A 26,176-nucleotide genomic window follows, 5' to 3' on the forward strand; every position below is an offset into this window, starting at 1 on the left:
CAGGACCTACTAAAGAAGAGATGGGGGAATGGGGAATCCTTGCGAGCCCACACAGTCCCTTTACCTCCGGGGACCCTGGAGAACAGGATGGAGCTAGTGCTGGGCGCTGAAATAACCCTGCAAAGCCCTAGGCCGCACTTCGATGGATGGAATCGGGACTAAGAGGGGTTTGTTTGTTGTTCAAGTCCGTTTGTGGAGAAAGGAACATCCCTACCCCTTTTGCGAAGTTTGGCTGCGGTGGGAGCAGGGGCGGAGCCGGGCGGGGGGCGGATTCGGCAGTAGCAACTCCCCGGACGCGCGCAGGCCTCAGAGCCCCCCAGCTTCCGTAGCCCCTCGGCCCTGAAACCTGAAGCAGGGTAGGGGTCCAGCATGAAGCCCCCGGACCGCCCCACCCCTGGCCGCACTGACCGGATACTGGGGGTCATGGGGGGCATGCTGCGCGCATGCGCCGTACCCGGGCAGGAGGGGGTAAGAAGGAGGGACCGCGGGTGGGGTGGGGGTGTCTTTAGGGGACTTTAGAAGAATTGCACTCAACGACTCAGTTTACCAGCATACAAAAGTTGTATGGAGCAGTCGCAGGGATCCATAAGTTCGGTTATAAAGGCCACAGGCCAGGTTCATGTTGAACCTTTCAGAATAATGTGCTGTTTGACAGGAGGGAGAGGAGAAGGGGGAGGTCAAGGCAGCCTAGGAGGGGGTTCCTTACAGTGACTCTGTCCCCGCAGCCCCCGAAGAGAGATTCCTTAGGGCCTGGGAGTACCAAGACAGAGAGTGATTGTACCGAGGAGGATCAAACGGGGGAGCGCGAACCTGAGGTCCGCGCCTGGGCTTTGCAGTCGGGTAAGAAGCTGGGCTTGGGTGGGGCACAGTTTGCCCTCCTGCGCAAAGTGGTGACTTCAAATAGATGCTGTTCATATTAACATAAAGGTCTGTACCTAATTTGCATGGGACCATTTAATCGCAGACACCACGCTTCTCTTCGCCTTCTAGCCCGATGTGTGTCCTCACTTCGGCGGGTCCCAAGCCCCCGAAGGCGGAGTGGAGTGTCCCCGCGCCCCACCCCTGGCCCTCGGCCAGCTCAGGCGCCTGGACTTCGCCTTAATTGGTGATTAGTTTTAGCTTGGAGTTCTGGGCCTGGAGGAAAAGAAGGGTCGGGGGAGAGGGCGGCACCTGGCTTGTGTTCCTCACAAAGTGTTCCCCAAACACGCATGCCCTGCGTGGGGCGGGGGGAGACAGCCAGAACCCCAGAACATTTCACACAAGCCAAGGCCCCATCTAGTGAATCCTTCATCTCAGAGGCCAAGGGGAGACCGAGGCAGACCCCACCTCCAGGCTTCTAGCCTAACCCAGCGCCCCGCAGTCGCAGCTGGAGTGCCAGAGGGAGCAGGATCGCGGGCGGGCGGGGGAGCCCAGGCAGGGAGGAGGGGTGGAGGTCTCGGGACGTGGAGTGGGAGCTCGGTGGTGCTTGGGGAAGGGGGCTGGGGAGCGCGGGGGAGGCGGAGCTGGGCCCAGAGGCCCCTCCCCGCGGCTGCACCGCGGCCCGGCCTGTTATTCCGCTCGCCGCTCTGCCCGGACCCGCGCACCTCCAGTGGCTCCGGGAGTCGGCCCCCGCACCACCCCGCCCGGGCCTAGAGCCACCTCTAAGCCGGGGCCCGAGACGGAGCTGGAGCTGCTGTCGCATCCCGGCGGGCCTCCCCCACTGTCCCTCCCTCTGGCTGGACATCTGGACCCTGGGCCCCCGCACCGCCAGGGTTCCGGAAACCCTCCCCGCCCAACTCCGCGGCCCAGCCCCGCACCGCCCTCCCTCCAGACTCCCCTGCCCCGACTTCCGTCTACTCCTGGACCCCCGCTTCCCATCCCTTTCCTCCCCCCCTCCAAGCCTGGCCCCCGGTGGGAGGGAGGGGGGTGTGCGCCCTGCGCCGTCCCCGCCCCGCCCCCCGTGAATCCCCCTGCATGGCCGGCCCGGGTGGGGGGTGCGGGGGGCCCCGGGCGCCATGCGGGGGGGTCACAAAGGGGGTCGCTGTGCCTGTCCCCGTGTGATTCGAAAAGTGCTGGCAAAATGCGGCTGCTGCTTCGCCCGGGGGGGACGTGGTGAGTGCGAGGTGTTGGGGGGGCAGCGTTGAGTTGGGGGGGTGACAAACGTGTTTGGGGCATCTGCTTGCTCCGGCCCTAGGGATTTAGGAATGGAACCTGTACGTGTGTTTTCCAGGAAAGTGATTTAACAGAGACTATCTAAGGCCGTTTCTACTCGGTTTCTACTCATTCAAGTTGAGGAAGGGTCCGAGGACTCATCTCTTTCCTATAATCAGCAGGCTAGGAGGAAACATTCTCTCACGGTCTTCTTAGGTCCAGAACCAAGTATTTACCCTCAAATCACTTGGCCGAAAAGTCTGCGGAAAAGAGAGCAGAGGAATGAGGAGCTGGGGGTGGGTGGGTAACTGTCTGTGAGCTTTATAAGAACTCGGGCTGCAGCTCTTCGCAGTTGTTGGCCAAAGATAACCCTGCTGAGCTATCCTCTCTGCCCCCTCTGTTGTGTGTATGCGTGTGCTGGAAAGGTGGGCTGTTCAAAAAAAAAAAAAAATATATATATATATATATATAGTAATCACTTCAGTTGGAGAAGGAGGGGCCTGGGGGTGGCAGACAGCTGAGCTCTTTTGTCCTCACCCCTCTCTGGGAGAATGGTCTGTACCTATTGGAAGGGGGAGTGTTGTAGGAAAGCAGATGGCTACCCCCCCAGTCTCCAGTATCTGCCCAGATGGCTGCCCCCACCCCCATATCTGTGCTATGCTCAGGGTATGGGGACCTCCACATGGAAATGGGGGAAGTAAAGGCCCAGAAGCCAGGTGTTTACTGTCCTTCCACCCCAGCCTGCCTTGCAAAGATTTCTCTCCTGGCAATTCAAGTGAGGGTTGGTAAAAGAGGGGACCTTGGGTCTCAACATCACAGAGGTCAGGATGGAAGTTCCCCTAGCACCCTAAGTCTGGAGCTGGGGTGACGTCCATCAACTGCTGTCTTTTTCCTCCCACTAGAACCCTATTCCATTGCGGGTAGTGAGGGGAGCAGATCAGCGTCCGCTGCCTCGGGTCTAGTTGCCCCGTCTGGCCCCAGCTCTGGCCTCAGCTCTCACCCCTGTTCTCCAGTCCCCCCTGGGCCAGTAAGTGGCCTGAGGAAATGGTTGGATCATTCCAAACATTGTCTCAGTGTGGAAACTGAGGCAGACAGTGGTCAAACAGGACAATATGAGGTGAGCAGGGAGTGCCACGGAAGCAGGGCGATCAAGAACGACCCCGGGAAAGAGGGCAGCAGGTTGGGGTCACTGGGGAGCCCGCCTACTGTTCATGACCTCAGGAACTCTGTCTGGCCTTAGAACTGGATGCTGGAACCAACGCTACCCACAGGAGAAGGGTTGCCAGAGCTAACCTTGTTGACTACGTTGTTGGAGGGTCCTGGGGACAAGACACAGGTATGAAGAAATAGAACGGGGCACGGGGCATGCACCTGTTCAGGGCCAACTTCAGCTACATTCAAGTTCCCGGCCCTCCTGGGCTACATGAGATCATGTTTCAAAGCTAATCAAACAACAGCTGGAGACATGGCTCAGTGGTTAAGCACACTACTCTTCCTGAAGACCCAAGTTTAGGGCCTAGCACCCACGTGACTCATAAGGACCTGTATCTCCAAACCCAAAGGAAACAGCACCCTCTTCTGGTCTGTGTGGGTACCAGCACACAGTGATAACCCCCAAAACCTATATAATAATAACAGTAATAATAATAATAATAATATCTTAAGCTGGGTATGGTAACCCACACCTTTAATCCCTGCTCTCAGGAGGCAGAAGCCGGTGGATCTCTGTAGGTTCAAGGCAAACCTGGTTTATATAGTGAGTTCCAGGACAGCCAGAGCTACTTAGAGAGACCCTGTCTCAAAACACAAATCTTTAAAATAAAAACAAACAAAAAAACCAAAAAACCCCAACGAATGAATATAGATCTGAGAAGGCTCTCCTCACTGTATTCCTTTTTGCCCTGGGATGGCTTTGCCTTTCAGGCACCTGAAGAGGAGACTTTGTCTCAAGCCCCCCAGAATGAGGAAGAACAGAAGAGAGTAGCCCTGGAAAGGAGTATGTAAGTCCACAGTGCACTCCAGTTGCTGAACACCCATAGAGCCCTCACATTTACAGCCCTCGAAGGGTGGCTGTGGTGATGAAGGCTCATGTAGTCTAAGAAGAACTGGCTGAACTAAGAAGGTTTACATTCTTAAGTGACGGCATCCTTGTATTGCCTTGTGCCCCCTAGGTTTGTCCTGAGCGAGCTGGTAGAAACAGAAAAAATGTATGTGGATGACTTGGGACAGATTGTAGAGGTAGTTCTCTCTTCTCCTTCCCAGCCACGGCCCACTTGCTCTTTCCCTCTGTCTGGGGCTATTTTCAAGAGATGGTACCCCTCTGTACCACCTTCCTGGCACCCTTCACTTCTGGAGTTTGTGTTAGGGCTCCCGGAGCCGAGGTCACGTGTTCATAGTACCATCTCATCCTTCCTACAGGGTTACATGGCTACCATGGCTACTCAAGGGGTCCCGGAGAGTCTCCGAGGTCGTGACAGGATTGTGTTTGGAAACATTCAGCAGATCTACGAGTGGCACCGAGAGTGAGTGCTGGAGCCCTGAGCCGGGTGCTGGGGAAGGGCCTTCATCTGGTAATCTCTCTGTCCTAGATTCTGTATCAGAACCACGGGTCCACTGGGACTCAAGGAGCCTTTGGAGTTCTGTAGGGGGCGTGACCAGGGCTTGTAACTGGAGATCTGGGATGTGTAAGGAGGCAAAGGGGTTCGAGGAGGGTTTGATGTGTTGCCGGTCTCCCAACTCTTCCAGCTATTTCCTGCAGGAGCTGCAGCAGTGTCTGAAAGATCCTGATTGGCTGGCTCAGCTGTTCATCAAACACGTGAGGCTGGGCCCTAGTAGGGAAAGGGCTTGTGATGGGTCTGGGCTCAGTGGAGATGTGGCCTCTTTTGTTATCACTTACTCTGCTTTCTTCAACGTTATCCCCGTTAGGAGCGCCGGCTGCATATGTATGTGGTCTACTGTCAGAATAAGCCCAAGTCAGAGCATGTGGTGTCAGAATTTGGGGACAGCTACTTTGAGGTCAGTGGGTGAGGTGTCTTGTGGGGGGGGGAGACACAAAGCATAGAGTCAGCATGAACAGGCTTTTCAGGCTACATAACTGACCTGTCCTTGTCTCCAGGAGATCAGGCAGCAGCTGGGACACCGTCTGCAGCTCAATGACCTCCTCATTAAACCTGTGCAGCGAATTATGAAATACCAGCTGTTACTCAAGGTCAGGACCACCCTAGTCCCTGGGGACACGGCCGGCTGGCTGGGCAGGACCACCTTCTCCCTGGGGACATGGCCAGCTGGGCAGGACCACCCTAGTCCCTGGGGACACGGCCGGCTGGCTGGGCAGGACCACCCTTCTCCCTGGGGACATGGCTGGCTGGGGCGGGCGATTCCTCAGTCATCTTCGGGGTACTGGATCCTCTACAGAGGTCGTCCCTCATACTCTGGGTATTCGAAACAAGCACTTCCGTGGACGTGCTCACAGCCTCCCTAAGCGCCTCCTCTTTATGTCCTAGGATTTTCTGAAGTATTACAGCCGGGCTGGGATGGATACTGAAGAGCTGGAGGTGAGGTTCCCAGGACATCTGCCCACCTTGTCCTTTTAGTCTTGTGGGTACCTCAGTCTCTGGGCGGCTCGGGGATGTCTGGTTTTTAGGGAGAGGCCCCTGCGGTGGTGATGCGTGGAGAGACCTCTTTGCCAGTAATGACCACTCTTCCCCTGTATCCCAGCAAGCTGTGGAGGTCATGTGCTTCGTGCCCAAGCGCTGTGACGACATGATGTCGCTGGGGAGACTGCGAGGATTCGAGGTATGGGAACTGCTGGAGACCGCAGTTCTTGGGCTCAGGTCTTAGAACTCTGGATCCTTATAAGGAATTACCTTCTGAGCGGCTCCACCGGGGTTGGTTGGGAGTGTGGGGGTGGGGAGGGAGAAGCTGATGCTCTTTTCAAACCCTTCTTGTGCTTTCTCAGAGGCTATGTCCTTTGGTTCCAGGGAAAACTGACGGCTCAGGGAAAGCTCTTGGGCCAGGACACGTTTTTGGTGACAGAGCCTGAGTCTGGGGGTCTGCTTTCTTCCCGGGGTCGAGAGAGACGTGTCTTCCTGTTTGAGCAAATCGTCATCTTCAGTGAGGCACTGGGAGGAGGAGGTCGAGGTGGCACACAGCCTGGCTATGTGTACAAGAGCAGCATCAAGGTGGGGAGGGCCATCAGGAAGGGAGCAGGCTGGGACGGAGTGAGGGAGGCCTCACAATGTCTGACTCTATGGGTTGGTGGAGGGGTCTGCAGAATCTGAGGACTGTGTCTGTTCGCCACTTCAGGTGAGCTGTCTAGGACTGGAGGGCAACCTCCAAGGCAACCCTTGCCGGTTTGCGCTGACCTCTAGGGGGCCAGAAGGTGGGATCCAGCGCTATGTTCTGCAGGCTGCAGACCCTGCAGTCAGTCAGGCCTGGATCAAGCAAGTGGCCCAGATCCTGGAAAGCCAGCGTGACTTTCTCAATGGTGAAGCTCCCATCATCCCTTTGCAGTAGGCTCACAAAGCCTTTTGACCTCCGGAACCCCCCTCCCCCCTGGACCAAATCCCAACCCTTGGTTCTTTGTGCCTGGTGCTTCTCCCTCCTCCATCCACCCAGCATCCTCTAAAAAGTCCCAAGCATCTTACATCGACTAACTTAGGAGGGCAGGCAAATGGGAGGAAGGGAGAAGAAGCAGGGGGCTTAACCCGTCTCTCCTGTAATACATCTCTGTTCTTTGCCTTCCCCAGCCTTGCAGTCACCCATTGAGTACCAGAGACGGGAGAGCCAGACCAACAGCCTGGGGCGGTCAGGAGGGCCTGGGGTAGGGAGCCCTGGGAGGATACGGCCTGGAGACCTGGCCCAGGTCAGCATGCACACACCCATCAATGGCTCCCTCCCTTCCCTGCTGCTTTTGCCCAAAGGGGAGGTGCCCAGAGCACCCTTACCCCTGGATATACAGGTATGAGGAAGAGTTTACTACTAGGGTACAAGGGAGGCCTTTGTTCCCCCACCGTCTCGTTCTTTCTACCACCTTCCTTTTGTGTGACTTTGCTACTTTCCATCCTTAACTTCTTCACTTTAATTCTGGGGCAAGAGGAGGGTGGCCTGGCTAGGGCTTTACCTGGAAAGAGGGGTGAGGGTAGACTGGTGGCCTCTGTTGATCCTCTGGCTTGAATCTTCCTGCAGGCTCTCAGTGACACCCCCCAGACTCCTCGCCACCCTCCAGCCCTTCCGGCTCTGAGCACCCCTCCCTGTCAGGCCAGGCTGGCAAAGCTGGATGAAGATGAGCTGTAGGTGATGAAGGCCTTGGGCATGGTGCTGATTCGGCCACTGGTTCCTCGAGGAACTGGAGGACAATCCTGGCAATGTGCCAGAGACCTTTCTTCCTGCTGTGTGGGGGATGGGCAAAGCTGGGAGAGCTCAACATGGAGGGGCCTGCCTAGACCTGCGAGGCCTCCACTCTGCACAAGGAACGCAGGATCCCTCAGCTCCGCTCCGCTCCATGCATGCGTCCCTCAGACGGAGGATATGTGGGGGCTTGGAGGGAGGGCCCGGGCTGGGGCCAGATAGAAATGATTGGTTTCGTTGTGATTTTGTTTTCCAGTTTCCTGTGAATAAAAGTTTTGTTACATCACTAGGCTGCGGTCTTGGTGGTAGGGAGACGGAGAGGCTGCAGTGGGAACGGATTGATGAAGCACCCCTAGGGGAGGTCTGTAAGAAGGGCAGAGCCAGGACCCTAGCACTCGGGAGGCAGAGGCAGGCAGATCTCTGTGAGTTCGAGGCCAGCCTGGTCTACAGAGTGAGATCCTGTCTCAAACACACAAATAACGAAACAAGAGGATAGAAGGTCAAATGAGCCTCTGTCTTTGTCTCCCACCTGCAATTAGTTACAGCATCTCCCAGTCCACACCTGGGGCTTAGGGAAAACTCTGAAGTTATCTTAATGTATTCTCCCCTTTATTTGGTCCTTCTGGGTTCTAGATTTATTCTTTAGTTCAAACTCTACCAGAAGGCTCACTTCCTACTACCCTCCCCCAACATCTAGATACTAGTATATAAAATATCCAGTGTAAAAATAAATAAATAATAGATGATAGATAGACAGACAGATAGATATTAGATAGATAGATAGATAGATAGATAGATAGATAGATAGATAAAATAAACAAATAATAAATTGTTCAGGGTACCTTTGTCTGAGGCTTCCATGTCCTGCCGAAGATTGGGAAGGTGGAGAGGATTGGGAGTCTCCTTCTCCCTCTTTGGGGGAAGGGGGAAGGTATGTCCACCCTGAATAGTAATGGAGTCTTTACTAAGCCCAGCACTAAGAGTGGAGCGCTGAAGAGGTCTTCACCCCTCCCAACTCCTGGCACAGCCTCTGGGACAGAGACAGCCAAGGGTACAGAGACCCAGATGGTTTCTGGGTCCCTATGTATCTGTGTCCACTGTGTCCACCGGTCCCCTGGGCTCAGTCACGTGAGCTGGGGCTTCCTCAGCAGACAATAGATTGCTGGGGTGGGAGGGTGTGGAGATGCTGGAGCCTCCCCATGGGTCCCAGGCCCCTTTGGCTGACAATGAGGGGAGGGATCTATAAGGGGGGGACAGGACGTGAGGCCCAGATAAGATTTCTGGGGAACAATAGGAGGAATTGAAGAGGAGAGGCCCACCCTCTCTGTACCCCACCCTGGGCTTTGGGGTCAGGGACTGGGGGAGTCAGAGTGATGGGGGACGCTGAAATGTCTTTGAATCAGGGAGGGATGACAGAAACCAGCAGGAATTTGGGGCTCAGAACTTTTGTGTCTCTTCAGAGACCACAGGGGTGCATTGGTGGGTGCATGGCCCCTTTGTGCTCCTGGGACAGCTAGGCCCACCAATGCCAGCTGCAATGGCGCAGTCAAAGCAGCTGGGGACAGCCATGCGAGTAGCAAGTGCCATACCCTTAATTTAAACGTGTACTGTGGAATGCCTGCTTTGAGAATAAACCTGGATGTAAGGAACGGTATCTCAGGGCTTTGCTGCACCTAAGAAACAACATTATTTCCCCTAAACCAGGTCCAGCCACCCTAGCAGAGAGCTGGGTGATTCTGTCTCTGTCCTTGCTCACTGAATATTGGCTTATAAGACCTGCTTTCTCGTTGTAAAACCCGTTCCTTAGGGTCAGTTTGCCATATGAGGAAAGGGATTTGGGTGGGGAATTCCAACTGGCGATGAACATTGTATTCCAGCCGTGCGAGTGTGCAGGGGCTCAGGAAAGACCGTTGACCCAAAGAAACCAGCTAGCTTCACTCAAAGTGCCGGAGTGGAAAGGGCCCCTGCTGAAGAGGCGGGGACCATTCGAAGTGGCTGTGGGTCTCTTATCTCTCTACCGTTCCTCAGGGCAGGCCCCCAGTCTTCCAGGCAGTCAGATCCGGCTAAGGATGTCTGAGGAGGCGCCTAACATAGGGACTTTTTCCACCCAAGCCTGACCCAAGGAGGTACTCCAGAAAGTACCCTCTACAGGTCCGGATTGGACCCTGCTTTGTGGAGGCGGGCTCAGGACTAGCGGGGGTGGGGTGGGGGGCGCAGAAGGGTATTTAAGACCGGGAGATGCTGCAGGGGGCCAAGGACAAAATGAGTGGGTCACTTGTCTCTGGGGCCTGCTCAGGTCCGGAAGAGGTTTCTGACCTGAAGTCTCCGCTGAGCTCTAGGTTCAGGGAACCTCTCACCCACGCTCGGTTCCAGGAGCTTTACGGGGGCGCAGAGGAGCCGGAAGTACCAGCCGAGCCCCGCTTACCCTGGCTGTGCGGGTTGTGGAGGAGGCGAGCTGGCTGCTATTCAGGGCCGGGGGCGTGGCGCGTGCTGCAGGCACGGCTGCCTCCGCTGCGCTGGCTGCCCCATTACCGCTGGCGAGCGTGGCTGCTAGGAGATGCAGTGGCTGGAGTGACCGTGGGCGTTGTGCACGTGCCCCAGGGTGAGAGGCCCCAACTACAGCCTATTGGGGTTCCAAGCTATGGGGAGCTGAGAATTGAGCAGTGAGGTGGTGGGTTAGTATCCCTGCCGGGTCAGAGAGGGGGGATTTGAGAGCAGGACTGTGCGACTCCATCATATTCCCCACCCCTACCCGTCCTCATCTGTGCAATCCTGTGAGACAGCTTGGACTCTGTTCCGCCTCAGAGAACTGAAGAGAGGCACAAAGCCTGCCACCCAGGACGTGGGCAAGGATCTGTGACCTTGTCAGCCTCACGACCTCCCACTGAGGCACATTAACCTCTCAGTTCCCTCGGGTGTCCTGATTTATAGTATCCGATGCCAGTCCAAGAGTGTGGGAAAGGCAGTACCTGGAGGCTTTAGGCGCCCCCCACCGCCCGCAACACATACTTTTTTCTTCTTCTTCCCCTTAGGCATGGCTTTTGCCCTCCTGACCTCGGTGCCCCCTGTGTTTGGACTCTACACTTCTTTCTTTCCGGTCCTCATCTACAGTTTGCTGGGCACTGGGAGACACCTGTCCACTGGTGAGTGGCCAGACATGACTTCTCTTTAAGATGAAAATAGTCAGAGGTTTGAAGCTGCCGGGGGTGGGGTGGAGGGTGGAGGGGGTGGGGGTGGGGGGTGTAGGGTCTCACTGTACAGTCTTAGCTGGTCTGAGGCTCCCTAGAGACCAGGTGATCTCGAACTCAGAGATCTGCCTGCCTCTGCCTCCCTCTGGTTGGTATTAAAGGCGTGAGTCAAACATACCTAGGCAAGACTGCCACTTGAAAGGTTTGGGACGCTGTTCCCCCTGCCACCTTCCCTCACCTACTTGCCGCCATCCCTCTTTGGATATCCCCATCCCATTCCCAGCCTCTGCACAAACTCTGTGACTCCCACTCCCCCCCCCCACACCCATCCCAAGCTTGCTGGAGTGGATACAGAGGCAGGAGTTTACAGGAATCTCCTCGTCTCTGTGAAATTTGGTTATATTTGGCCTTGAAGGAAAAGAAGTGCACAGTCCGCTGAGAGCCTGCAGAGGGGGCACTTTTGCCGAGGGGCACACTCTTTTCCTCCCTGCCTACTGGTTCCCGGCTGCAGTACCAGCCCATGACCCCAAGATCTTCACCTTCTAAGAGAGTGGATCAGACAGCAGCACGCTAGGCTCTAGAACTGCGGGATTCTGCGCTGCTGCTCTGCCCCAGGCTGCGCCACTGCTAACCTCTGCGTCTGACCCCACGGCTGCAGGAACCTTCGCAGTCCTCAGTCTCATGACCGGCTCTGTTGTCGAGCGGCTGGTGCCCGATCCCCTCGCGGGGAACCTCAGTGAAATTGAAAGGGAGCAATTGGAAGCTAGCAGAGTTGGGGCGGCAGCGGCTGTGGCCTTCGGGAGTGGGGCGCTGATGGTAAGGGAGGACCCAAGTGCTGACCCTAGGGGATGGATCCACCGAAGAGAACCAGAAACAACAATTGGGCCTGAGGGTGGGGGATGAGGGAAAGGGTAGGAACACGCCTCGGGTTCAGGTCCTGCGTGGCGGATGTGCAGTGGGGAAGCTGGCTGGTCTGTTGGCGATCGCACACCACTCCCCTCCCACTCTACCTTCTCCACAGCTAGCGATGTTCGCTCTGCAGCTTGGGGTCCTGTCTACCTTTTTATCCGAGCCTGTGGTCAAGGCGCTAACCAGCGGGGCCGCGCTACACGTGCTGGTATCCCAGCTACCAAGTCTCTTGGGTTTGTCTCTCCCACGCCAGATCGGCTGCTTTTCTCTCTTCAAGGTGGGAGTGGGAAAAGAGTCACGGGAAAGGGACAACTTGAAAGGGGAGGCGTGGAGGGTGGAAAAATGGCATTCAGCAGAGTGTCAGGAACCACGGTGCTGCGTGAGGGCGCTGGGGAGAAGAGCTGCTCGAGTCTTGCGGGTTGGTGTTGAATCCGGCAGAGTCGGTTAACACTGGCACCCAATCTTGCTCGTGGTCCCTGCCTGCAGACGCTGGCTGCGGTGCTCACTGCCCTGGCCCGGAGCAGTCCTGCAGAACTGACCATCTCAGCACTCAGTCTGGCGTTGCTAGTGCCGGTCAAGGAACTGAACGTGAGATTCCGGGACAGGTTACCCACTCCGATCCCAGGAGAAGTTGTCATGGTGAGGGCCATCCTAGGTCCCTGCCCCCTGCTCTGTCCACACTTACCCGGCCAGCAGGATCTAGAGGCTGCCGCCCCCTTGTGGAATACTCAGAAGTTACACAAACAAGACGTCCTGTTGACACTTGGATTTTCCAAGAGTTTTCTAGACCAATTGACCCACCAGAACTGCTCGCCTGTATACTGTTCCTCTCTCCCGGTCGAGTTCGCTCCGGGCCTCTTTGAACGTCTGCTTCCTTCCCGTTGTACTCTCTCTGTTCTCCTCACCGGCCTCTCCCTGTGATCCACTGTATCTCCCTTTCACTGCCTACCCAGATAACTCTCTTCCTGTGTAAATAATGTCAGAGCTTTCCACAGGTGTCTCAGATAGACTTAGAACGGCTCAAGTGGATCTTTTGTGTCCATCTCTCCCAAAGGACCTCCTCTTAGCTCCTTCGTCTCCCTATCTCTCCAGGCAAACACTACACCCCTTCCTTCGCTGTAGGTGAGATAGAGTTGTTAGGCATCCATTCCGAACATTCTGTGGCCTCACCAGCTGAGACCACCCAGACCCACACTGGGATTCTCTTTCAGGCTGAGGTTCTTCTAGACTCTGCCAAAGGCCCCGTCTCTTTCTAGGCTCTAAAGTGCTATTTTCTTCAGGTGCTTCTGGCCTCTGTACTGTGTTTTGCCTCTTCCCTGGACACAAGATACAACGTCCAGGTAGTGGGAGTATTGCCTGGAGGGTAAGAGAGAGAAAAGACACCTCTTCCTCCCCCCCCCACCTCTCCCACAGACACCCTCCCTTGTCTTGCCCCATTCCAGTTGCTTTTCCTACTCAGTTTTCCCGTAACAACCAACCCATTCTTAGCATGGTTCCTTCCCTCTCTAGGTTCCCCCAGCCGCTCTTCCCCACCCTGGACAAGCTGCCCAGGATACTGGCCGACTCGCTGCCCATTGCCTTGGTTACTTTTGCCGTGTCCACCTCCCTGGCCTCCATCTATGCAGACAAGTACAGCTATACTATTGACCCCAACCAGGTGTGACTCTGGATGCCAGCCTTTTCCAGAAGCGACCCCTTAGCCGTATTCTTCCATGCCTATGCATTTCTCCTCCTGACTTCACGGCGTCCTTCTAGGAGCTCTTCGCCCATGGTGTCTCCAACCTCATTTCTTCTCTGTTCTCTTGCTTTCCCAACTCGGCCACACTGGCTACAACCAGTTTATTAGTGGATGCTGGTGGGAACACACAGGTAAGAGGGACCCCTTGGGTGAGAGAAAAAGATGGGATTTTCAGGCAGGGATGGCAGCAGAAACAGGAAGACACCCCAAAGCATCTATATATTAGAGGGTGGGAGTGAGAGATGGGATTATAAGGAGGGGGATTAGGCAATAATGAAGTTCCATAAGGACCTCTGCAGGCTGTAAGCACTGACAAAGGCTATGGCTCCTCAGATTAATTAACATAAACAACATGCCCAAGGTGAGGGCACGTGTTTGATCCCAGCACTCGGGAGGCAGAGGCAGGCGGATCTCTGTGAGTTCGAGGCCAGCCTGGTTGGTCCAGAGCTGTTACACAGAGAAACCCTGTCTCAAAAAACTCAATATATGGAGTGAGTTCAATTCTCAGCAACCACATGATGGCTCACAACCATCTGTAATGAGATCTGGTGCCCTCTTCTGGCCTATGGCATACAATGCAAAGAGAACACTGTATACATACGTAAATGCAACTTTTTAAAAAAACTTATGTATGTGTGTATACATACATGTGTGCATGTATATAGACACATGTATACGTATACATATATGCATATGTGTGTGTATACGTTGTATTATGTACCCAGAATTCTAGAAACTAGGCAGGCTGACTGAAGCAGGGGTATCTGGGGTTCAAGGCTGTCTTGGGTACACAGAGACTTTCAAAATGAAACTACTATGTTGGATGGTGAGATGGCTCAGTGGATAAAGTGCTCGCCACAGAAGCGTGAGGGCAGGAGTTCAAATTCCCAGCTCCATGGGCATGGCGACCCGTCCTGAAGACAGTCAGGGGATGGGGTGCCCTGGGCATCAATGAGCTCTGGGTTCAACTGAGAGACCCTGCCTCAGTGTGGCAGAGGAGTTACAGAGGAAGACACCCAGTGTCGCTGTCTACAAGAACTGGGACACAGGTGTGTTGTCCTTACACACACACACACACACACACACACACCTATAAATGTAGGATATAAAATTCTGACATTTTCAATAAGGACCCCTAAAAAAGAGAGATTGCACCATGTGATTCTTGCCCTAGTTTTTTGTTTTCCGTAATTACTTGTTGGTCCCTAAGCAGATGACCAGCCTGCTTGTCATCAGCACCAAGAGGACCTTTTAAGATGGAGATGCGCTTCAATAGTCTGAGGCCAATCTGCACACATCTGGGAGCGATTGGCAAATGACAGGCATTTAGCTGGGGGAGGGGCTCAGTGTGACTGGCAGAACATCAAGAGGGTGGTGAGCAGGGCCTGTGTGTGGGAGGAGGTTTGGGAGGAGGGAGACGTCTGAGGGACGCGAGACAGGCTGGGCAGGGAGACCGGCTCCCACACAGGTGGGGATGGAGGTTTCCCTTCCTCCCTTGTTGGCTCTTTCTTTCCCTGCAGCTGGCCGGCCTCTTCTCCTGCGTAGTTGTCCTGGCAGTGCTGCTGTGGCTGGGGCCCTTCTTCTACTATCTGCCCAAGGTAGGGAGGAAAAGAGACACCGTGTGCTTGAGTGGAGCTGGCCGAGCTCCAGAGCCTTTGGACAAAGGCCTCTTCTTCTCTGTCTCAAGGCTGTCCTGGCTTGCATCAATATCTCCAGCATGCGCCAGATGTTCTTCCAGATGCAGGAGCTGCCACAGCTGTGGCGCATCAGCCGCGTGGACTTTGTGAGACATGGCATTACCCCGGCATCCCAGGCTTCTGCCTGGGCCCAAAGCTGATCATTCTGGTCTAAGTTCTTTAACCCATATACCCGCCAACACACAGACCTCATGCATATGTTAGAGAAAAGGAAAAGGACCCGAGTGTTTGGGGGCACTTTTTTGATGGTTCTGAAGATTAGACCCAGAACCCCATGAATATTAGCAGAGCTCCCTACCATTGTACTGCGCCCCCAGCCCAGACCTCCTAACTCACGCAGGGTCTGACATTATTATATTTGGTGCGTATACTCTTAAGCCCCTCCCTCTGTCATTGCCTCCCTTTTCCTGGGTCATCCTTACTCATGTTTGTCCATGAGCCTGTGTTTCTTCTGGGAAATCCACCCATACCCATATCCTTCAGGCTGTGTGGATGGTCACATGGGTGGCAGTAGTGACCCTGAATGTGGACCTGGGCCTGGCTGTGGGCGTGGTCGTCTCTATGATGACAGTGGTCTGCCGCACTCAGAGGTGAGCGTAGAGATGGGTAGTTGAAATGAGGGGAGGAAGATAAATATTCTGGGAGTGACTACCACTAAGCTAGGCGAGGTTGGGACTCTGATGCTAGCTTCTTCCCTAGGGTGCAGTGCCTGGCACTTGGATTGGCTGAGGGGACTGAGCTCTACAGGCCACTGAGAGAGAGCCATAAGGTGGGTAGGTAGCAACCAAAGGAGGGAGGACTGATTCACAGGACACTCCTGACTCTCTTACTCTTCAGCTCCTCCAGGTTCCGGGTCTCTGCATCCTGAGCTACCCAACACCACTCTACTTCGCGACCCGTGGGCAGTTCCGCCACATCTTGGAGTGGCGTCTGGGGCTTGGAGAAAGAGGCAAGGTGAGGACTTTGGTCAAGGGGGAGTGTGGACCCTCTAGGGTTGGGAGCCTAGTATGTCTTGAGATTGCAAGTTGGTGCCTGTGACTTGGAGGGGGTGACATTGTTTTTCTCTGTTTATAGCAGTCTCCAAAGCTGGGTAGTCTACCTGACAAAGGTGAGATGGGATGAGAAGAGGGAGATTTGGTCGTGAGGCACACAGGTGTCTGGATGCTCCTGCCTTCTTCCATCTTAGGTGCTGAGCCCATCAGAGTGGTGGTCCTGGACTTCAGCGGGATCAGCTTTGCGGATGCTGCAGGGGCCAGGGAAGTGGTACAGGTGAGGGAGCAGGGAAGCTAAGGAAAAGCTCCCTGTCGTGCCACGCATGCCCTTGATTTGGGTTTTAATCCCTCTGTCTGGTTCCTGCAGCTCACCAGGCGGTGCCAGGATGCTGGGATCTGTCTCCTCTTGGCTCAGTGCAATGGTGTGTGACGTGAAGGATAGAAGTGTGGGGGGGAAGGACTGTGACTGGACACTTGTGGAAGGGATTGGGGGCCCGAGCACCTGACACCTTTCCCACACAGCCTTGGTGCTGGAGACCTTGACCCGGGCAGGACTCCTGGAGAGAATGACCCCAGAGCAACTCTTTGTGAGTGTCCAGGATGCAGCCGCACATGCGCTGGAGAGACTGGTGAGGCAGGAGCCAGGAGGTGCTGGGCTGGGGAGGGAGGACCGGCTGAATGATGACAGCCTGGGAGGAGGGATGCGGAGAAGGGATGGAGGAAGCTCAAGAGGGAAGCAGGGAGAATCTGACTAGCATTGAAAGGGGGGGGCATACCCTTAATCCCCCAGCACACAGAGGCAGGAGAATTTCTATGAGTTTGAGGCTAGCCTGCTCTACACAGGGAGTTCTAGAACAGTCAGGGATACATAGAAAGACTTTGTCTTGAAAAACAAACAAACAAACAAGTTAGGGAGTGTGGGCACCCTTCACCAATGGTGAAGACTAAGGTCTCCAAAGAGCTGAGATGCTCCCAGCGCACCGAGTCTCAGAGATGGACGGCTGTAACAAATATTCCTTAACTGTCTCTTTTCTTCCCCCAGAAGCCCACTGGCCCAAAGATTTGTACAGTGTGGGTCTAACCAAGGTCACTTGGAGTATGAGAGGTCCCAACAGTCTGTGTGTGAGGAAGGCCATGGCCCCTGAGCCCCCACCCCAATACAACCAATAAAATGAAGCCGAGTGTCTGCAGCCCATCAAGTGTCTGCCTGTGCAACTCTCCAGTCCCCCTCCCAAGCCCCCCCACGCCCAAAGTACTACAGAGACAAGGAAAATGGCGTTCACTATGTGTTCTCCAGCTCCACACAACAGTCACAGTGCTCCCTGTGGGGTATGTTGAAGCTGGGACACACGGTGTTGGATCCAGAGCTGGGGTGGGGGTGCGTGTCTCTGGGGTTGCACATTGGGAGTTTCCCTGCCCCCTCAGGAGGCGAGAGTTGTTTCCACTTGAGGGTCTCAGAGTCCTTCTGGGCTCTTTGGCACTTGGAAAGTGAATCCCCCCATTTCCTGCCCCATAGGAATGGGGTTGGGGGAGGACTTGGCACTGGCTGTGGGAAAGGTTATGGCTCCATCAGGCCTCTGGTCACTCACAGAAAGGAAGGGTTGTCACCAGGACAAGCCCCTGTTAGGGATCAGGTTGATGGACAGGGGGTCAGGGGTCAGGAGTTGGAGGGGTTGTTGGGAATTCCTGGCAGGGACCAGGAGGCAGGCCCAGCCTGACAGTGGGAAGGCCCAATCAGCTGTCACTCAGCGGTCATGCACTGTAGCCTGTGCTTGAAGAAGAGCAGACGATGTTTGGCCACCTGACTCTGGTCCAGCGATCCCGGGTAACGGTAGCGGGCATAAGTGTCTGCCTGCGCATCCTTCGACACCCACGGCAGTTTCACCTTCGAGGCGTGATCCACGACAATATCAGAGCAGGAGCCAACACGAAGGGAACCAAGTCCGTCCAGGAAGAATTCTGGGATGAGGGTGGGGAGAGCACACGGTTAAGTCTCCGGAGGGTGTAAAAAGCCAGCTCCTAGGGAGAACCGAATTCAACGGCTCAGAGGATGGCTGGGCGAAAACTCGGTTGCTAAGGACGCTTTAGCGGCTTTCGGTCTCTTTAACTCATATATAAAGTGGGATTCATTTCAATAAACACTGGATTCACTCCTCTGAGTAGGTCTGGACCTAGGGAAGTAGCCAGCGAGAAGGGTGACCTTTGGCAGTGGAAAGGAAGTTCAAGGCCGATCAGCTGCTGTGTTGTCTAAGGTGTACACGGGACGTTAGGCAGAGGAGGAAGTTTCGAGGTTTTTTTTTTTTTTTTTTTTTTTTTTGGTTTTTCGAGACAGGGTTTCTCTGTGGTTTTGGAGCCTGTCCTGGAACTAGCTCTTGTAGACCCAAGCTAGTCTCGAACTCTCGAGGTTTTTTTTTTTAAGCTCAGGTGCAGACCCCGGTCACACAGCTCCCCCCCCAACTGTTCTAGCATTCACCGGGAGGGGGGAGGGGAATGGGTGCTGCGGAGTGGCAGCTTGGCCAGAGCTCACCGGGTCCTTCCCAGGCCTCGCCAGGAGGCGGCGCCACTCACCCAGATGTGCCACCCGGTTGAGGCGCGGGTCAAAGCCCACCTCGCGCACTTTGTCTGTGCGCGCCAGGAAGAAGTTGACCACGCCGTCGGTGACCACGCAGTTTGGGAAGCCAAGGAGCTCGTGGTGGAAACCACGTTTATGCCGAAGGCAGTCCCCAAGGCCTGGGGCGCCCGGCTCCACAGTCAGCAGCTGCCGGTAGGTGGTAGAGAAACCCGAGATCTCCCGCACGGCGCCCCCAACCTGCCGGGGGTGAAAGGATGCTCCAGTGAGAACCAGGTCTCCCAGAGTAAGGTGCTTCCTATCAGCGCCCCCGCCCCGCCCTCGCCCTGTAGGCGTCAGCACCACAGGACCCAGGATTGTCCCCCAGACTGGCTTCACCCGAGGACGCACCGCGCTCCCACCCCACGTTCCGCGCCCCTCCCTACCAGGTCCAGGGGCGTTCTCTCCAGCACGTTCACAAGCTTCTCCAGCCGCGTGCGCGCCGTGAAGACAAAGTCGTCGTCCACCCACAGCACGTATTTGGTGGTTACTTGGGATACCGCCAGGTTCCGACCTGCGAACCAGCCCTAGGAGAGTTGTATTATGCTTGGGGAGTCTGTAGAACCAGGGAAACTTTGCCGTCTTTCTTCCTCTCCCCTGATCCTCGAAACAGCCCGTGCCCTTCTCTAGACTTTTGAGTGCTTACGCATGACTGGAGGAAATTAAGTTGTTTTTTTAAAACAAACAAAAAAACAAACAAAAAAAAACAAGCCCGCAGGTTCCCATCACTCTTTTTAAAGATCTTGAATCTTTTGGGGAAGGATCTTGAAATACATTTAATTTCATGCGTGCATCTACCAATTTATTCTATTATTATAGGTAATAGCACCATTTCAAGAATGCAGAACGAATGAGCTAGCCAAAATTCCAGATCCGGGATCTCTTACAATAGGCACACACTTGTTTCTGAGGCAGGTGGTCCTCAATCACCACCCTGCAAGCTGCAGACTGAGGGCACGCCCCCTTCCCAGAGTCCTCTGGTGCCCGGGTTCAGCTCTGCAGGCAGCGCACCTTGCCGAAAGGCATGAAATAGTGCTCCACGTGGGGGTCGCTAATGCGCTCCGGTTTGTCGCTGTCATCAGCGATGATTATGGTGACGGTGGGGTAAAAGCGTCGGATGCTGGCAATGAGTGTCCGTAGACGCTCATAACGAAGAAAGGTCTTGGTGGCGATGGTAACCAGAGCACTGATGTTGTACTGGGCTGAAAGCAAGATGCAGGGTAGGGTGCATAAAGGGAGGGGGGAATGGGAGAGAGAAACGGGAAAGCAGCCCCTCCCAGGGCTAACCCTTCTTTACTTCCCTAATCCCGCGAGCCTCACCTCCCTGGGGTACAGATGAAGGTGGGTACAGCCGGGGTTGGGGAGGATATCTTATGCGGATGGTGAAGGCAGCTTCATGTCCCTTGGTGGAGAACCGGACTGGGAAGAAAGGACGTGGAATTGGGCCCTTAAGGCTAGAAGAACATTCTCTTTTCAGCAAACCAATATTTAAATCCCTATTCTGTGTTCTGCCTTCCCAGACCTTGGTAGGCACGAACATACAGTTCTGACTTCTGTGGAACCTGTGTTTTGTTGTTCTGTGGTGATGGGAATTGAATTTAGAGCCTAACACATGCTCCAAAGCACTCTGCCACCAAGTTCATATCCCCAGCCCTATTTTCTTCCACGGGATGACCTCTGTCTCTTGAATAAGATTACAGGTGTTAGCCGGGCGGTGGTGGCGCACGCCTTTAATCCCAGCACTTGGGAGGCAGAGGCAGGCGGATCTCTGTGAGTTCGAGACCAGCCTGGTCGACAAGAGCTAGTTCCAGGACAGGCTCCAAAACCACAGAGAAACCCTGTCTCGAAAAACCAAAAAAAAAAAAAAAAAAAGATTACAGGTGTTATCACCTACAGTGTCTCCTAATGAGACATCCTATAGAGTTCTGCACCATGCTGGGGACTGACCCCATAGTCTTGTGCACGCCAGACAAGCACACTACCCAATGAGACTGAGCTACATATCTGGCCGGATGTTGACAGTTTAGGAGATGAAACAAAGGCAATGGAACTTCTCTTCTCTTCTTTCCTTCCTTCCTCCCGTTCTTTTTTTTTTCCTTTTTTTCCCCGTTTGGCTTCTTGAAAGGACTGGGTCCTGCTTATAAAGCCTGGACTGACTCGGTACTTGCTGCACAGCCCAGGCTGCCTTCAACACTGAGGCAATTCTCCTACCTGCCTCAGATCCCAGAGGGCTGGGATTATAGGTGAGCATTACCATGTCTAGCAAAAGCTAACTGTTTAAAAGTTAATCTTTTTTTTTTTTTTTGAATTTTTCGAGACAGGGTTTCTCTGTAGCTTTTGGTTCCTGTCTTGGAACTACCCGCCTGCTTCTGCCTCCCGAGTGCTGGGATTAAAGGTGTGCGCCACCACCGCCCTGCTTAAAAGTTAATCTTTACTAAATTTTTCTACACGCAGTATATTGGGGGGGCATGTGGATGTGTGTAGCCTAGGCCATCCTTGAACTTTCTACCCTCCTACCGTAGCTTCCCAAGCAGTAAGACTACAGGCATGGGCCACTATACTTCACTCTGTGCTACACAGCTTTAAATTCTTTCTGTCAATTGGTGTGGTGGCACACACCTGTAATCCTGGAACTTGGGAGGTAGAAGCTCGAGGACCGGGAGTCAAAGTCGGCTGAATAATAAATTTGAGGCCAGCCAAAGCTACGTGAAATGAGATGGCTTCAAAAACAAAACAAAACACATTGAAAATGTGTTCTAAATCAATGAAGCCATTTAATCAATGTGATAATGCCATCACATAAATTTCTAGTACAGGAAATGAGAGGCACCGAAAAGTAAAATGCCGTATTGTGCAATGGCAACAGGACGAGGATGTAACTATCCTGGTTTTAGGTTAAGTAAAGAAGAAAGTCTAATGCGGCGGCAGTACCGGCATTAAGTAGGAACCGAGGTCAGGAAAACTGCCGTAAGAAAAGCGGAGTCATTTGAGCAAATGTCCAGAAGGAGCCAGTGGGGGGGGGGGAATCTCGGGGAAGAACGTTCTAGGCAGAGAGGATGGCAGAAGGCCCCAAGGTAGGAGGAAATGCAGTAAACCAAACTTTGGAGAAAAGCAGGAAGAGAAAAGGAGGCTTGTAGGGTAAGTGTTGGGTTAGAAACCTATGTGGGCAGTGCACCTCGCTGAAAGGTGCGGGAGGGGATGCCCCAGTCCTCCGGCTCCAGGAAGTGATCTCTTCCTGGAGGTTCAGGGCTGGATTGGCAAACTGAAGCGGGAACACGCCCAAGGCTCTGGTTTCCCACTGACCTGTTTTGGCCCCAGATAAACAAAGGCTCCTTCTCTCATCCCTGGCACCACTGGCCCACTTGCTACATTCTCGACCATTGTAGCCACTGACCCGAGGCCCTCCCACACCCTCTATCGTCGGCTTTCTTTAGATTGGGTTCCTTCTGTTCTTTCAGCCCGCCCCTGCCTCACCCAGGCCTCGTACCTGTGTCTGCTGTGTTGGCCTGGTGGCTTCGACTGCTGTAAGTGACCAGTTGTAGCTGCCGGTTGAGTCTATCCAGGCCTGGGCTGGCAAGGGTGAGATTCGGCTGTCCCTCTCCAGTGAGAGTCACGCCTTCCACGTCCCCTGCCACATCCCAGGTGCCTAGGGAAGCAATCAGGTTCACCTGGCACAGCGGGAGAGAGAGTGGGATTAGACCCCGACTCCATCTCTTGCTCTTTCGATCCCCGCATCTCTCTGGGTGGATCTGTCCCCCTCCGTGACCACCTGGCTTCTTTGCTGTTTCCTCTCACCTGATACACCTCCTGGGCAGCAGCTTCCTGCAGACTTAGCCCTGGGGGTAGGATGAGGAGTCAAGATCACACAGACAGACCTGCGTTCTTTCTCATTTTTTTCTCCTCTTCCCACCATGCACTGCTTCATGCCATCTCTCCTGCCGAGGCCTAGTACAAAATACCCTAGAGGAACTGCTTTTTTTTCTTTTTAACTCCTTCCCATCCAAGAGACATTTCTTCCATGACTTGTCCTGCCTATCCCACAAGCCCTTGTTCCTCCTATCAAAGAGGAGATTCCTCTCCACAAACTTCTCAGGTTTCCTGAAATTCCCAGCAACCCTAGAGTCCCTTCTGTCCACACCTGCTGCCTAAGCTCCGTTCTCAGAGATCTTCACCTTTCACCCCATGCCCCCCTCACTCTCCTTCATCCAGACTTCTAACCTGGCTCACCCCCGGACCTTCCTTCCTTACCTGGCACCAGGATGCTCCGGAGAGGCTGAACCTCCACGCCCTGCAGGGGATACTGTAAGGGGGAGTTGGCTGGGGCTATGAGTAGTTGGTCAGTCAGGGACTGGCTTCTGCGGTGGAGAGGGAGGGACAAAGACAAAGAGAGATCTCTTCCCAAGGGGTCACCAACGACCACCGCTGCCCCCACCCTGGGGAAGGCTTCTCACTGGTACCTTGCAAGGAAGGCCTGGTATTCCAGCTCCCTGGCGACAGAAACAGTCTTCAGCTCCTCATCGTTAAAGGCTTTAGTGAGGTCAATGACTCGAGCCTGTCTCTGGAACGGGAAGGCAAAGCTCCCTCCCCTCGGTTCACAACTGCAGTTATACGGAGTCAGCAGCCTGAAGCGAGGAGAAAGGGTCTTCAGAGTTCCACCGCCCAGCTCCACTAACCTCACCAAACCCATAGCAGCCCCACACTTGGTTCCCTCAACTCTTCCCATCTGGTATCTTTCCCCCTTAAGCACTGCTCTTCAAATAGCCCCCAAGAGGGGACCACAGACCAGCCAGCTCATCCCGTGTATCCGGGCTTTATAGAGCAGTGGAGTAGGGCCAGTTCCTGGGATGTCTACCTAGCCGCCACTCAGGAACCCTTCCGTAATCTCAAATCTAAATCAAGAAGCCGGCTGTCGCTGGGTGCTCCGCTGCCTGCACTCCTCCTCCCACACCCAGTGGCGGTGACAAGGTTCAGGAGAGATTTGCCGTCTTGTCCCCCTCCCTCCTAGTTTAAGCCTCGGTCACCCTCTCCACCTCCCGCTTACTGCACCCACCAGTCAGCGCAAAGCAGCTGGACCCTGGGCCCAGCACTGGAGGAAACAAAAGCTCCAGGCACCCCCACCCCCACCCCGGCATGCTGTGCTCTGTCGCCACCTCGCCCGGGTCAGCACTCACTCCACTACTTGCTCCTTGATCCTGACCGGGATGTGTGCGTAGCGGGGCTCAGGGGCAAGGTCTAGCAGATCGAGCTTCGGGGGACCTTGTGGGGGCGACCACAACGCCAGACGGTTCGGGAGCCTGGGCGCGTCTCGGGTGCTGGCGTACAGGAGCCCCAGCGAGGCGCAGGCGAGCAGCAGAACTAGCGCATAGAGACCCCGGCGGCCCAGCCGCATCCTAAGGTGGGGGAAGATGAGAGGTGACCAGCGGTAGGGGGAAGGTGAGGGCTGGGACTCTTGATTTCTCTGCCTTGGAAGGCTACGCAGGTTTCCGAGGGCACCCATCTCCAGTCCGCACGGCCCACATCCCTTCCTTCATGCTCCACGCTGGGGTCTCCTGGCCTCCTCTCTTCCCGCTTTTCTGTCACATCTGAGTTTCCGCATAGACCCGAGGCCCTGGCATCGGGACCCGCCACACCTTGGGCGCATGGTCCTCGGCCGGGGGGGCACCCCCACCCCCACCCCATCGCCACCCCCAAGAGCATCAACCGGGCTGGGGTCCTGCGGAGGGGAGGGTCTACACCTGGCCTGTCAGGGGAAGCACGGCATCGCGCTCGCGCCCGCGGGTACCCGGCCGCGGTGACCCTCGGGTGGCCTCGGTGCGCCACGGGGACGCCGCCGCTCCTGCCCACAGCTTGCCCGCTGACGGACGTGCCAGCGCACTGACCTGGCTAACGCTCTAAGGCTGCGGCTAGATCGCGGTCCGGGCGGCGCCCGGCTCTCCGCCCCGGCCGGGGGGTCCTCATGAGGCCGGGGACGGCCTGATGCGGGAGCCTGACAGTGTGGGGGATCCGACTCCTACCGCCTGCGGACTCCGGGGCTTTGTAGACCGCGGCGTGGGGGCGGTTCGGGACGTTTCCTGCCTGGGAGAACTGGATCGTAGATCCGCCGCGCCCCAGCCCCAGCAACAAAGCCGGGGAGCCCTGGCACCGAGTCGCCCTCGTAGCAGCCCCCGCCCGGCTCGCACACCGCAGCGCCGCTCCCGGGGTGGATGCGGCAGAGGCTCCGGCTTGCGCGGGGAAGGCGAGCGCCGCGGCGCCTTCTGGCGGGCGCAGAGGAGATTGCTCCGGCGAGGAGCCCTCGCAGGAAGGTCCCTTTCTCTGCCCCGCATCCCTTTGCCCCCAAGCCGTTAACGGTCCCTGCCATTTCCTTCCTCGCTCAATTTGTAGCCTGGGGGAGATGATTGGGTGCAATAGGCAGGGGCGGACAGTGTGTGGTCTAACCTCAAGGCAAGGAAAACTTGAGTACGTAGGATGGGATTAAGGAAAATTAAGGAAACCAGCCAGCCAAGGAGATAAACACTGCCTAAAAGACGGTCGGTCACCTCCCTCCTCCCTTCTCCGAACACCGAGCAATCAACTGAGGTAAGAACCGTTACAGAAAGGCCTACTTCCCTTAACTGCTTCTCGTACAGATATGAGAAAATGGTGAAGCGGCAAGTGGTTCTTTCAAACATAGGCCATAGGTGGCTTGCCTCCTGACACTGACCAGAATTAAAGTCCTATGCTTCTCAGAAGGTTCCAAATTTAACAGAAAAACAGGTGGAACACCATGGAAAGTGAGTATGGAGGAGATTGGGACCACGGGACGAACTGTGTGCGTCTGCTGGGGAAAAAAGGGGAATCCCATCCTGAAAACAAAATTTTCAGACCAAATACTAAAACTACGAAACCTTTAAAATAGATCGAGCACTTTTTTGTTAACAGTTGGAATACCAACAGCAAGAGGTAAAGGGAAATATTAAAAAACCTGCCTATATAAAAATACTTGATAGTCGACAGGGGTGAGAACCAAAGTTAGGTTTGAATAAGAGATCCATAAAACAAAAATGCCCCTAGCCTGTAAACCCCTTGCCCGACAGATACTTCCCAAGATGCTGGAGGCTGTTGTTCATGTAAGATAACAAGTTACCTGTTTTCACTTCCCTAAAGAAGCTTGGTTCACACTCAATTGCACTGGAAGTGCTTGAGCTTCACTTAGGTGGGCGGTACATAGGAAGTACATCAGGAGGTAAGCTTGCCTTTCATTAGTCACAGGTGGGAAATTTGGAGCCTTGTGCTTTGGCCATCTGGCCAATGTAGGCCATTTTCTGGGAGCCCTGGAATGGACCAAGGCCAGGTCCATCATCCTGGTCAGTATTTAATTAAAGCTTGCTTTAAATTTGGTTCAAAAATTGTGGTGGTGGTCTTATTCTCAACCAGTGGGATTAGCATTTTCTGGAGGCCCCCCACCCAAATTCTAAAGCCAGACCTTCGCTCCAGAACTCCCAGCCTGTAGGGAGGGCACTCAGGAGACACATACCTTCAGGCTTTTCAAGATTCCAAGGCTGCCTTCAGTTTTCTGGAATATCAGT

At 54.9% G+C, this 26,176-nt stretch overlaps 3 protein-coding genes across 10 annotated transcripts; 2 read left to right on the forward strand and 1 right to left on the reverse strand.

Moving 5' to 3' along the window:
- The first annotated feature begins 137 nt into the window (after positions 1 to 137).
- On the forward strand, positions 138 to 7,765 carry Arhgef25 (Rho guanine nucleotide exchange factor 25). 4 transcript variants are annotated; one of them, XM_057758036.1, is made up of 16 exons: positions 138 to 167; positions 726 to 840; positions 3,033 to 3,247; positions 3,371 to 3,466; positions 4,054 to 4,130; positions 4,302 to 4,368; positions 4,549 to 4,652; positions 4,876 to 4,945; positions 5,056 to 5,145; positions 5,246 to 5,338; positions 5,634 to 5,684; positions 5,848 to 5,925; positions 6,111 to 6,311; positions 6,436 to 6,616; positions 6,879 to 7,090; positions 7,318 to 7,765. In XM_057758036.1, the coding sequence occupies exons 1-16, from the start codon at positions 147 to 149 to the stop codon at positions 7,423 to 7,425; spliced, it is 1,779 nt and encodes a 592-aa protein (XP_057614019.1). In that variant the 5' UTR covers positions 138 to 146; the 3' UTR covers positions 7,426 to 7,765. The 4 variants fall into 4 exon arrangements, with proteins under 4 accessions (XP_057614019.1, XP_057614020.1, XP_057614018.1 ...); XM_057758037.1 differs by lacking the exon at positions 138 to 167 and adding an exon at positions 307 to 468 and having other exon boundaries at positions 6,879 to 6,994; XM_057758035.1 differs by lacking the exon at positions 138 to 167 and adding an exon at positions 309 to 468.
- A 1,952-nt stretch (positions 7,766 to 9,717) lies between these two features.
- On the forward strand, positions 9,718 to 17,179 carry LOC130866408 (solute carrier family 26 member 10). 2 transcript variants are annotated; one of them, XM_057757839.1, is made up of 18 exons: positions 9,718 to 10,081; positions 10,512 to 10,622; positions 11,326 to 11,483; positions 11,689 to 11,853; positions 12,063 to 12,215; positions 12,857 to 12,939; positions 13,086 to 13,233; positions 13,332 to 13,445; positions 14,835 to 14,912; positions 15,002 to 15,097; positions 15,495 to 15,601; positions 15,711 to 15,780; positions 15,849 to 15,965; positions 16,086 to 16,119; positions 16,198 to 16,280; positions 16,371 to 16,425; positions 16,526 to 16,632; positions 17,046 to 17,179. In XM_057757839.1, the coding sequence occupies exons 1-18, from the start codon at positions 9,718 to 9,720 to the stop codon at positions 17,082 to 17,084; spliced, it is 2,082 nt and encodes a 693-aa protein (XP_057613822.1). In that variant the 3' UTR covers positions 17,085 to 17,179. The 2 variants fall into 2 exon arrangements, with proteins under 2 accessions (XP_057613822.1, XP_057613823.1); XM_057757840.1 differs by having other exon boundaries at positions 10,052 to 10,081; positions 12,063 to 12,164.
- Positions 17,180 to 17,230: 51 nt separating this feature from the next.
- B4galnt1 (beta-1,4-N-acetyl-galactosaminyltransferase 1) lies at positions 17,231 to 25,429 on the reverse strand. Of its 4 annotated transcripts, none has more exons than XM_057757842.1 (11): positions 24,491 to 25,429; positions 23,783 to 24,001; positions 23,069 to 23,233; positions 22,860 to 22,966; positions 22,407 to 22,447; positions 22,099 to 22,279; positions 19,932 to 20,030; positions 19,623 to 19,813; positions 18,998 to 19,138; positions 18,572 to 18,812; positions 17,232 to 17,962 (listed from the first exon to the last, which is right to left on the reverse strand). In XM_057757842.1, the coding sequence occupies exons 2-11, from the start codon at positions 23,998 to 24,000 to the stop codon at positions 17,745 to 17,747; spliced, it is 1,602 nt and encodes a 533-aa protein (XP_057613825.1). In that variant the 5' UTR covers position 24,001; positions 24,491 to 25,429; the 3' UTR covers positions 17,232 to 17,744. The 4 variants fall into 4 exon arrangements, 3 of the variants coding, with proteins under 3 accessions (XP_057613824.1, XP_057613825.1, XP_057613826.1); XM_057757843.1 differs by lacking the exon at positions 24,491 to 25,429 and adding an exon at positions 24,347 to 24,454; XM_057757841.1 differs by lacking the exon at positions 24,491 to 25,429 and having other exon boundaries at positions 17,231 to 17,962; positions 23,783 to 24,253.
- Between the last annotated feature and the right edge of the window lie 747 nt (positions 25,430 to 26,176).

The sequence above is a fragment of the Chionomys nivalis genome, chromosome 25 (assembly GCF_950005125.1).
Source record: "Chionomys nivalis chromosome 25, mChiNiv1.1, whole genome shotgun sequence".
Classification (NCBI taxonomy): domain Eukaryota; kingdom Metazoa; phylum Chordata; class Mammalia; order Rodentia; family Cricetidae; genus Chionomys; species Chionomys nivalis.

Bases quoted from the DNA above. Each gene is read 5' to 3' on its own strand.
- B4galnt1 (XM_057757841.1), bottom strand. From the start codon at position 24,108: ATGGGTGCCCTCGGAAACCTGCGTAGCCTTCCAAGGCAGAGAAATCAA. The intron at 22,448-22,859 runs GTAAGGAAGGAA...TCCTACCCCCAG, and splicing joins CCGGAGCATCCTGGTGCCAG to GGCTAAGTCTGCAGGAAGCT. The intron at 19,814-19,931 runs GTGAGGCTCGCG...TCTTGCTTTCAG, and splicing joins TTCATCTGTACCCCAGGGAG to CCCAGTACAACATCAGTGCT.
- Arhgef25 (XM_057758035.1), top strand. From the start codon at position 370: ATGAAGCCCCCGGACCGCCCCACCCCTGGCCGCACTGACCGGATACTG. The intron at 3,248-3,370 runs GTGAGCAGGGAG...GTCTGGCCTTAG, and splicing joins GTCAAACAGGACAATATGAG to AACTGGATGCTGGAACCAAC. The intron at 3,467-4,053 runs GTATGAAGAAAT...TTTGCCTTTCAG, and splicing joins GTCCTGGGGACAAGACACAG to GCACCTGAAGAGGAGACTTT.
- LOC130866408 (XM_057757839.1), top strand. From the start codon at position 9,718: ATGCTGCAGGGGGCCAAGGACAAAATGAGTGGGTCACTTGTCTCTGGG. The intron at 13,234-13,331 runs GTGTGACTCTGG...GCGTCCTTCTAG, and splicing joins ATACTATTGACCCCAACCAG to GAGCTCTTCGCCCATGGTGT. The intron at 16,633-17,045 runs GTGAGGCAGGAG...TTCTTCCCCCAG, and splicing joins CACATGCGCTGGAGAGACTG to AAGCCCACTGGCCCAAAGAT.